At 33.2% G+C, this 10,253-nt stretch overlaps 1 protein-coding gene across 1 annotated transcript; it reads left to right on the top strand.

Annotated features, from left to right (window-relative positions):
- Positions 1-231: 231 nt before the first annotated feature.
- Positions 232-9,555, top strand: LOC108319980 (linoleate 13S-lipoxygenase 2-1, chloroplastic). Its single transcript, XM_017551315.2, has 9 exons — positions 232-653; positions 2,155-2,423; positions 2,512-2,752; positions 6,995-7,318; positions 7,425-7,510; positions 7,605-7,715; positions 7,793-8,106; positions 8,242-8,508; positions 8,658-9,555. The coding sequence occupies exons 1-9, from the start codon at positions 293-295 to the stop codon at positions 9,415-9,417; spliced, it is 2,733 nt and encodes a 910-aa protein (XP_017406804.1). The 5' UTR covers positions 232-292; the 3' UTR covers positions 9,418-9,555.
- The last annotated feature ends 698 nt before the right edge of the window (positions 9,556-10,253 follow it).

The raw sequence follows: 10,253 nt of genomic DNA on the forward strand, positions 1-10,253 counted from the left end.
TAGCATTTTTTATGAATATTTATCTTTAGTAAACCATTTTTGTAAAACAAAATTAAATTAAAGTTTAAATATTAAGATGATATTAAAATTTATCTTTATAAAAACTTACAAGGATTTCGTTAATTGAAAAATCAAACAACTTTCACAATTTGTCTGTAATTAAGCCACGTGGGTCATCTTTGCTCCAATATAAAGGAACCCAACTCTAACCCTAGACAGTAGTCATAAACCAAAAACTTGTTGTAATTGTAAGTTGGAAGAGATCATTTTAGGTTGCAAAATAAGATTAACCATGTTGACATTGAGAAACTCACATGTGCATCTAATAAGTGTCCTGAATAGTTCATCTTTCCCGCTATGTATAGGTGGGGAAGATACTCACAATAGCCATATAAATTGGTGGTTCTTGAAGCAGCGTAAACTCTCTTTTCCTAGAGAGAGAAAGGTTCATAGGTGCATGAAAGTTGTAATGGCAAGCAGTTCCAAAAACAAGAAAACCATGACAACTTCTCAAACTGTGAAGGCCCTTGTCACTGTGAAGCAAAGAAGTGGTGGACTGCTTGGGAATCTCGTTAATGGCGGTCTTGATGGCATCAAGGACTTGGTTGGGAAAACTCTCGTTTTGGAGCTTGTCAGCGATGAGCTTGATCCAAGTATGTTCTGTTTCTCCATTTGCATCCATGTTTTTCTTCAACTTATACAAAAGTCTTCATTTTTATACACATTTTTAACATTTACATGTTTTCTTTCTTTTCTTTCATAATATTTTATTATATATAGTAAAAGAAAACTGTTCATGCACATTATCTAATTGCACTTCTGTTTCTACCATGTTTTCTTCATTAGCTGCAATACAAATAGGTTTCAAACATACAATTCTTCATGTAATAAGCATGTTTAATAAACTTGTTTATGAGTATTTAAGGGATATTCATAAGCTGTAAATAATGTTTTTGAGAAACTATTGTTTTTCAAAAGAAATTTTATCCAAATAATCCACATGAATATTTTTTTTATATCTATTTATGTGTTGTCATAAGACCTACAATGAATTATTGTATATAAAACAAAATCAAACTATAGTGAATCGTACTAGGTAAGATGTCATCCAACACGTGAGAATAAGGCCAATATATTTTTGGGATCATTCGTAAATTCCACTTAATAAAATAAAAGTAAACTGTTGAGAATAAATTTGAAGATATTTTTTTATTAGTATTTATATATTCGTGAATATAGTCACTCTCACAATTGTATTTTTGCCACTTGTAATGTGCCACTTGTCCACATGATAGATAACGTGGGGTTCTTGTTTCCTTACTGGATATCACCCTATCCAGGAGGAAAGAAAAGTCAAATTTTCCATATAATCGTTAAAATGGAATTATATATAATATAATAATTGGGTTTTATGCTGTGCAAATTATTCATCTTATGGACGAGATACATTCTAACTTATTATAACAGTTTAAACTAAATTAAAAATAATATTTTTCTTCTTTCTTATCACGTACGAGTATTATATTATACATATTCAAATTTAAATTAACAAATGCGCATAAGTTGTAATAATTGACTTCTTACTATCCTCCGCAACATTAGAAGTGATTTCATCTTTTTATTTAAAAAAAAGAAAATAGTTATGCTTATATTTTAACAAAATGATGTGAAGACAAAATGTAATAATTATTTACCAGCAAAAGTTTGAAGATATTATTGGTTGAATGTATTCATTTCGTACATAAATAAAGTTCTAAACACAAAAATGAATGGATTTCAACACGCTGACTCCAAAATTAATAGTAGTACGATTTGATATAAATTGCCACTTGAAAAAAGTGTGGCTTTTAAATAAAGAGTGAAATGTTTTAAGCAATATATGGTTGAATTAGAGTTTTAAAAAAATAATTACATGAAAATAATATATAAAATCAAATATATTTTTAATCTCTGCCAAATTAAGATTTAATTTTGGTCACTGTAATTTTGTTTTTGTTTTTGGTTCCCGTAAAATTAAAAAAAAAATATTTTTAATATTTTAGACATAAGATAAGGAATGCAAAACATACTTTACTCTTATATAATTTTCAATGATCTGTGATATATATGTTAATGTGGTTATTAAACTTTAACATCCTCTAACCCTAAATGAAGAAACAAAGACAGAGAGAAAGACAGGAGAGAGTAATGTGCACAAGATTGGGTCAACAGAGGATGAGGTGCAATATGAGGTGAGATTTGAGTTACCAGCAACTTTTGGGAATGTGGGCGCTGTTTTGGTACACAATGAGGACCACAATGAGATCTTCCTAAAGAACATAGTTCTTGATGGCCTTCCTAGTGGCTCTCTGCACTTTGCCTGTGATTCATGGATTCAGCCAACCACTCATACTTCTCATAAGAGACTCTTCTTTGCTAACAAGGTCAGACTAAACACGCTTCTCTGCACTTTGTTTTAGTGTTTTAAAGTTTGATATTGGATTAAGTAATGTATGTATATGCATGGAACAGTTGTACTTGCCATCAGAAACACCAAGTGGATTAAGAAAGTTGAGGGAAGAGGAATTGGTGGCAATAAGAGGAAATGGAGAAGGAGAACGAAAAAGCAGTGATAGAATTTACGACTATGATGTTTACAATGATCTGGGAGACCCTGACAATAACATTGACCTCAAAAGGCCTGTTCTTGGTGCCTCCAAGCAATACCCATACCCAAGACGCTGTCGCACCGGTCGAAAGCCATCAAAAGCAGGTTATTTAACTATTTTTTCTATCTCACTTTTTGATTCTTTTTGTTTTTGATTCTTTTTGTTTTTATAAGCAAGTATCATACAGAATTGTTGTAGTAACCTAAATCATCGTACATATAACATCCCAAAAATACAGTCTAAAACTATATAATAAAATAATCATATTAAATAATATTACAGATCAGTCTTACATTAAAAGAGAACGTACAGTTGTGACCGAACGGTCTTACAAAGAAGGACAAGAAATTTAAAGTTGTACAGTGTGCAATTCTGACCGAACGGTTTACAAAAGCCTATACCGAATGGTCATACAAAAGCAAAGGGAAAAGGTGATCGAGCGATCACCTTACTATCAGACTATACTACTGACCGAACGGTTCTACTGTTCGGTCTTAACTTCTACTTCGACTAAGTTTTCTTCTTCCAGCGCCTCTTCCAGCAGCTTGTCTCCTTCTGCTCACATCCACATGGATGATCATTGCAATAGAATGACAACCGAACGTACAAAACAGACAAGACAGGAAACACAGGGTAAGCTTAGGTAATTTATGCATAAACATATATTTCACACAATCCACCAAACAAGATAATTCATCTTTCGTTCATGCAAAGCCTAATACTAGACTGACTGTCCGAACTGTATGAAATCTATGTAGCTACGACGTTCGTGCACCCGGTGATGTAGTAACTGGGATACCCTCAATAGTTGCCACCCGAGGTTAGTCCTATCTGTCCAAATTATCCATAAGGACTAGGACCTCCTGCCGTTCCCACACATGACTTACCCTCCTCTACGTGAGGACGAGTAATCACGGAACATTAGGATGAACCGCCAGCTTAGCATGTCCACATTCATACTTTACCAATTCCAATATACATTCATGAGTCATTCCTCCCCGGAACGCTCGTCCATAATCTAAAACATTTCATCCATATCATATTCTCTTCATCTTTCATTATTAATCATCTCAATTTCACCTTCGTACAAAGATTATTAAGGACACCAAATACCGAACGTTCAATTCTAACTCAAAACGAGAACGAACACTTGGAGTGAGACCGAGAGGTCTCCAGTTCCAGAACAGATTAAGACCGAGAGGGTTACTATCGGGTTGAGAAAGAAACCGAGTAAAATCATATATCACAAGAACGACTAGAACGAACGTTACTTACAAAGTGAGCCAATTAAATGAACTGACTCTTGAGAGTTCAAACCGAACACCGCAAAGACTATTCCAAGTGCTAAGACTCTAGGCCGAAACCAATGATTACGGACACTTCAAAGAATAATACTTAGAAGAATTCACATGATGAAACCATACGCTTATAAATACTTAGCTTATTTAAATTTAGCAATCAAGAAAACCGAATGCCAGTCAATGACCGAGCACGGTAGAGAGAAAACTCTATTGAAGCTGGACGAACGCTATTTTCATCAAGATAGATTATAAAAGAAAAGAGAATGAGCGCTTGGTGTAAGACCGAGCACTACTAAACTTATAGTAGAAGGCTTGATAAATATAATAAGATACCATTTGGGGTAGTGTTTAAGAATAAACGAAAATATACAAATACATATACATATACATATATATATATATACTTAAGTTTATAACCGAATACCAAGAAACAACTATGTTTGACCGAACGCTCATGCACAGTATTTCGAAACGAAGACGCTTGTCCTCAACTAGGATTCTTCCCAAATGAAAGAATCCAATTCTAACCAAGTTCACTAGAAAAATCGAACGGTCAAGGACCATTCAGTGACGAACATACACTTTCATAGGGAAATTTCATACTTAGAGATCATTTATCTCAATTCAATTTCTCAACATTTATCTACATAATTTCATACATTCATATCATAGAAATTTCATATACTTTATACATTAGAACATAGCACAATCATATTTCATTTTAAATCATCAAATCAACGAACGTTCATGCATTACAACAACATACAAATTAAATTAGATAAGCTTCCCTTACCTTTGAGCGTGACTGAACATTCGCTAAGACAGAGTACCGCTTCACCACTACCAGTTCTTCTACCCTCACGCTCGACAATTTTCCAACTAAACCAAGTAAAACCAAAACACTCTCAGAACCACTCATTTGGAGAATGGTGATCAACACATGAAACCAGAACTGGGTTTGCATGTCTAGGAAAACGAACGACTGGGTGAAGAGAAAGACTTACCAGCTCAGCTTCACAAACCGAACGGTTTATCTGGAAGCTCTTGACGCCGGAAGTGCTTCTACGGTGTCTGAACGGAGATCGGAGAAGGAACGATGAAGATTTCTTAGAGAGAAGATGAAGGAGATGTAGTGAGAAGGAGGAGAAAATGAGATTTTTCAGAATCTGGGAAAGAAGGGTGCATGTAGAGAGTGCGACGTGAATTTCTGAAAATCAAGTTTTTCTTCCCACGTCAAAACGAGCGTCCGCTCATCTGTCAACACCTGCCTTCCACTATCTAATTTTCGGATCCTCTTCGCTTGACACCTGACGTCCGTTCAGAGGGATTTTGAGTGCGTTTTAAATGGTTCTGACAGATAAAAAAATTAAAATAACTCATAATTAAGATTTACTAATGAATAAATTAAAGAAATCCCCCATCTTTACATACAACACTCAAGACTCAAAATAAATAATTCTACAATATTATTTGTTGTTGTTAATTAATTTTTAAATATAAATTTGAGTGTTTTTTAATGAGTTTATTAAATTTGTTTAGTTTCATAAGCAGTGAAATATTTTTCAGTTTTGAATTGAAATTAAGTTTTTATCATTTAACTTTGTTAATAGCTATTATATTATCTGCCATCTTATTTTTTTTCATGTATTGATATATAAAGTCTGTTATCAATGTAGATTTATATTATAGTTAATGTAAAAATATGTTGAATAATAGAGGAATGTCATTGTCAACTATATTCATGACGGTGATAACAATTATTCTTTGTTTGTTATAAGTGATAATAAGGAAGTTACCGACATTTTCCAATATATTTTTGATTAAAAATAACAATTATTTGTTATTTTAAACTACAATATTAATGACAAAAATGTCTAATAAACTTTAACTTCATAAAAAATTTAAAATTTAATTAAATAATATTTATTATAATATCTCTTGATTAAAAATAAAAAAGTAAAAATATTGTCGTTTTTATGTAACCATATTTAACTAGTTACCCTCCACCTCCAAAGTAATCGTTATATCTTCCTAGCTATTTTACCAAATGGAATATATTACTTTTGCATGAAGTACATTTAGTGTTATTATGTTTGAATACCTAGAGCTCTTTAAAATGGAGATTATGCATTTTCGCTTAGCAAGCTACACGCTCATCCAACGAGTCTGTAGAATTTTACTAAACCAAGAGTGTACCCCTAACCAATATGTTTAGGCATTCCACTAATTTATTAAGTGAAAACACACGCAAAGTATAATTCACAAATCTAACCCGCTCACACAACCCATTAAAATCACCATAAGTGAAAAAAGAACTATATTTTGTCTTCTTAAAATTATAGTTGACAATTTGTTATAAATCACACATTTTTCTTCCTAAAATGTTAATCATATTCCGCCATTTCTTATAACTCTGGCCATATATATATATATATATATATATATATATATATATATATATATATATATATATATATATATATATATATATATATATATATATATATATATATATATATATATATTTCCTCCCGACCAACCCCTATGTTGCCCTCTTTCAATTTTCCTAATAACTTTTTTTTTTCCTTTTTGTTATTGTCTAATATATAATTTTAATTGAAGTAAGCAAATTGAAGTCTGTTTATTGTGTTTGTGTCTGGTCCACAATGCTTCTGTAAGCTATAATATGAGTAGGTTAAGAGTTTTCGGTAAAATAATATGTTTACATTGTTATGTATTAAGATTGAGAAAATCGTCTGCTTGTTTACTATTTATTAATTTATTAATAAATAAATTCATCTACAGTCATTTAAAAAATATTTAAAATAGGTTGTTTAATCTCTAATTAACTAGAAAATAACTTGTTTAAAGACCAGAGTTGCCGTTTTTCTCTGAGAAAATTGTTTCAATTGCTCCAATACTGGTTAGTTTTTGAAGGACTACTACTAACACTTACTTCCCCTTCTTTTACATATTTTCATCATTATAAGATTGTTACAGATTTTCGTCTAATTTTATTTTTGGTTTTTGATTGTTGTTACATAGATCCGTTGTCTGAAAAGAAAGGATCAAACTTCTATGTTCCTCGCGATGAGGTGTTTTCTGACATAAAGCAAACACAGTTCACAACAACTACAATATCCTCAGGCATAAGTTTGGTTTTGGAGTCCTTAGATGCAATTCTGTCTGACCAAGATCTTGGATTTGTGAGCTTTGAAGACATAGACACGCTCTACAAAGAGGGATTCCATTTGCCACAGCTTCAAGCCAATGGATTGAATGTGCTTCAAAGGGTAATTCCAAAGTTACTCAGTGTTGTCAATGATAAACAGAACCTTCTACGTTTTGATGCCCCAGAAGCATTTAAAAGTAAGTTCATATGTAAGCTAGAGTTTCCAACACATTCCTATATGTAAAAGATAAAGAAACTATAGAGTTTTCTACATTTATATGATTGTGTCATTGGAAATTGCAGGGGATAGATTCTTTTGGTTATCAGATGAACAATTTGCAAGGGAAACTTTGGCAGGTGTCAACCCCTATAGCATCCAAGTGGTCAAGGCAAGAGTAGAACAAAATAATTGGTTTTTGCTTCTAGTATAATACACACTGAAATGTTCTTCAATAATTTGTTCTCATTTTATTCATTCTGCAGGAGTGGCCCTTGAAAAGTAAATTAGATCCCCAAATCTATGGTTCACCAGAATCAGCAATCACTAGAGAAGTCATTGAGCCGCAAATAATTGGTTATTGCACAATTGAAGAGGTAGCAAAGCATCATTGACTTAAACTAAATCAGACTGTGTTATGATTAAAAGTAATACTTAGTTTGGATACATGCAGGCTATTGAACAGAAGAAGTTATTTATGTTAGACTACCATGATTTATTCTTACCATATGTAAGCAAAGTGAGAGAGATTAAGGGAACCACATTATATGGATCACGGACTCTATTCTTCCTCACTGAACAAGGAACATTGAAACCATTAGCTATTGAGCTCACAAGACCACCTATGGAAGGCAAGCCACAATGGAAGGAGGTCTTCAAACCAGCTTCTCATTCCTCTTCTCATCCAACCAATCTCTGGCTTTGGAGGCTGGCCAAACTTCATGTTCTTGCCCAAGATTCAGGTTATCATGAACTTGTGAGCCATTGGTGAGTGCAGTAATGTTATTGCCTTTTGCCATTCATAATAATGACACAATGATCAAACCAATTAGTTGGTATGGGAAGTTTGAAGAGTCTGTAATTGATTCTAACTTTGTATGCATAAATTGTTCAATTTCGTAGGTTAAGAACTCATTGTGCTGTAGAACCCTTCATCATTGCAACGCATAGGCAACTTAGCATCATGCATCCAATCTACAGATTACTGCATCCACACATGAGATATACCATGGAGATCAATTCCCTCGCTCGTGAGGTGCTTATCAGCGCAAATGGGGTCATTGAAAGTTCGTTCACTCCAAGAAAATATTCTATGGAAATAAGTTCAGTGGCATATGATCAACTTTGGCAGTTTGATTTGCAAGCACTTCCCAATGATCTTATTTCCAGGTAAAGTTCATAGAAAATGCTATTCATTTGAAAGCAATCTTTCTCCATTTATAGAATAAAGTATTAGTTTCATTATGTTTACTTCTTTTTGTAAAGCCACATTACTCACCTATTGATGTTAATTTTGGTCTTCTATGATCTGTTGTCAGAGGAATGGCTGTGGCTGATCCAAATGCACCACATGGCCTAAAGCTAACAATTGAAGACTACCCTTTTGCCAATGATGGTCTTCTTATATGGGATGCCATCAAAGAATGGGTAACTGAGTATGTTAACCATTACTATCCAAGCCCAAGCACAGTGGAGTCTGATCAAGAGCTCCAAGCATGGTGGACAGAAATTCGAACAGTGGGTCATGGAGACAAAGCCAAAGAACAATGGTGGCCAAATCTCAAAACACCAAAAGACCTTACAGAGATCATTACAACTATAGCTTGGGTAGCTTCTGCGCATCATGCAGCTGTTAACTTTGCCCAATATGCTTATGGAGGCTATTTCCCTAACCGACCTACAATTGCTAGAAATAACATTCCTACAGAAGACCCTTCTAAGGAAGAGTTGGAAAAACTGATAAATAGCCCTGAGAAAATATTTCTGGAGTGTTTACCATCACAAATTCAATCAACCTTGGTGATGGTTGTTTTGAATTTGTTATCGGATCATTCTCCAGATGAGGAGTATATTGGACAATACGTGGAACAATCATGGGTTGAGAATCCAACTATAAAGTCGGCCTTTGAAAGGTTTAGTACGAAATTGAAGGAGATTGAAGGTATCATAGACTCAAGAAATGCAGATACTAATTTGAAGAATAGGAATGGTGCTGGGGTGGTGCCATATGAGCTAATGAAGCCATTCTCAGGGCCTGGAGTTACTGGAAAGGGAGTTCCATATAGCATATCAATTTGACGATTGTGCTTCTTATATATATGCATAATATCCTATACTAGCTTTATTTTTTTCACAAATAAAAATTATGAAGCATTTGGGTGCTTGAACTCGTGTACAAAGCACAACTTTATACTTGGAGCAGCTATATTACATTTATACATAGGTTAATAATCATCTAAACTTTTTATCCAAAATAATATAATGTCATAATAATGTGTTAGTTGGAATCTATAATAAAATATTCACATTGGCTATTCATCTCCCACATTTTGCATAGTAAGGAAATGGTTTATTAGGTACGTTCTCAGTTACTTCTTAGTTTAGAAATATTCTTGCGAGGTTATTATGAAATAAAGGTGCTTATGGATTGAATTTTTCCAAATTTAGTTCAAATTTAACAAAATTTGGATTTTCTTTACTCAACTTAAATTAGATTAAATATAAATTGAATCCATTTTGTCAATTTAATATATTTGACTATTAAGTCTATTAGACATTGGTCGGTGATGACATACTTCTTAACTATGACCCAAAATATTCAAGAAGTATTAGAGTCATTTATGCAAGGTAAAATAAAGCTCTTTCTCTTAGGTCATTATGGAGCACCTCTAGTAGATTAAGAATATTTAAATCTTATATTAAGGGTCAAGTAGTGTAAGATTTCTTTTTAGGCCTTGTATTAAAGGCCAAGTAGTATAGGGTTTTTGAACAATCTAGCTTAAGTTGTAAGGCAATATTTGTGCCTAGCTTAAGCTAATCTTTTGGTGATTAGTTTTGTAACCCTATGTTGGTGGAGGGTGTCCCACATGAGACATGGTGACCACATGAAAAGCTGATGGAATACCATCTGGTAG

Source organism: Vigna angularis, chromosome 6 (genome assembly GCF_016808095.1).
Source record: "Vigna angularis cultivar LongXiaoDou No.4 chromosome 6, ASM1680809v1, whole genome shotgun sequence".
Classification (NCBI taxonomy): Eukaryota; Viridiplantae; Streptophyta; class Magnoliopsida; order Fabales; family Fabaceae; genus Vigna; species Vigna angularis.

Coding starts and splice junctions, on each gene's coding strand:
- LOC108319980 (XM_017551315.2), top strand. CDS start 293: ATGTTGACATTGAGAAACTCACATGTGCATCTAATAAGTGTCCTGAAT. Junction 2,424..2,511: donor GACTCTTCTTTGCTAACAAG/GTCAGACTAAAC, acceptor TGCATGGAACAG/TTGTACTTGCCATCAGAAAC. Junction 7,319..7,424: donor TGCCCCAGAAGCATTTAAAA/GTAAGTTCATAT, acceptor TGGAAATTGCAG/GGGATAGATTCTTTTGGTTA.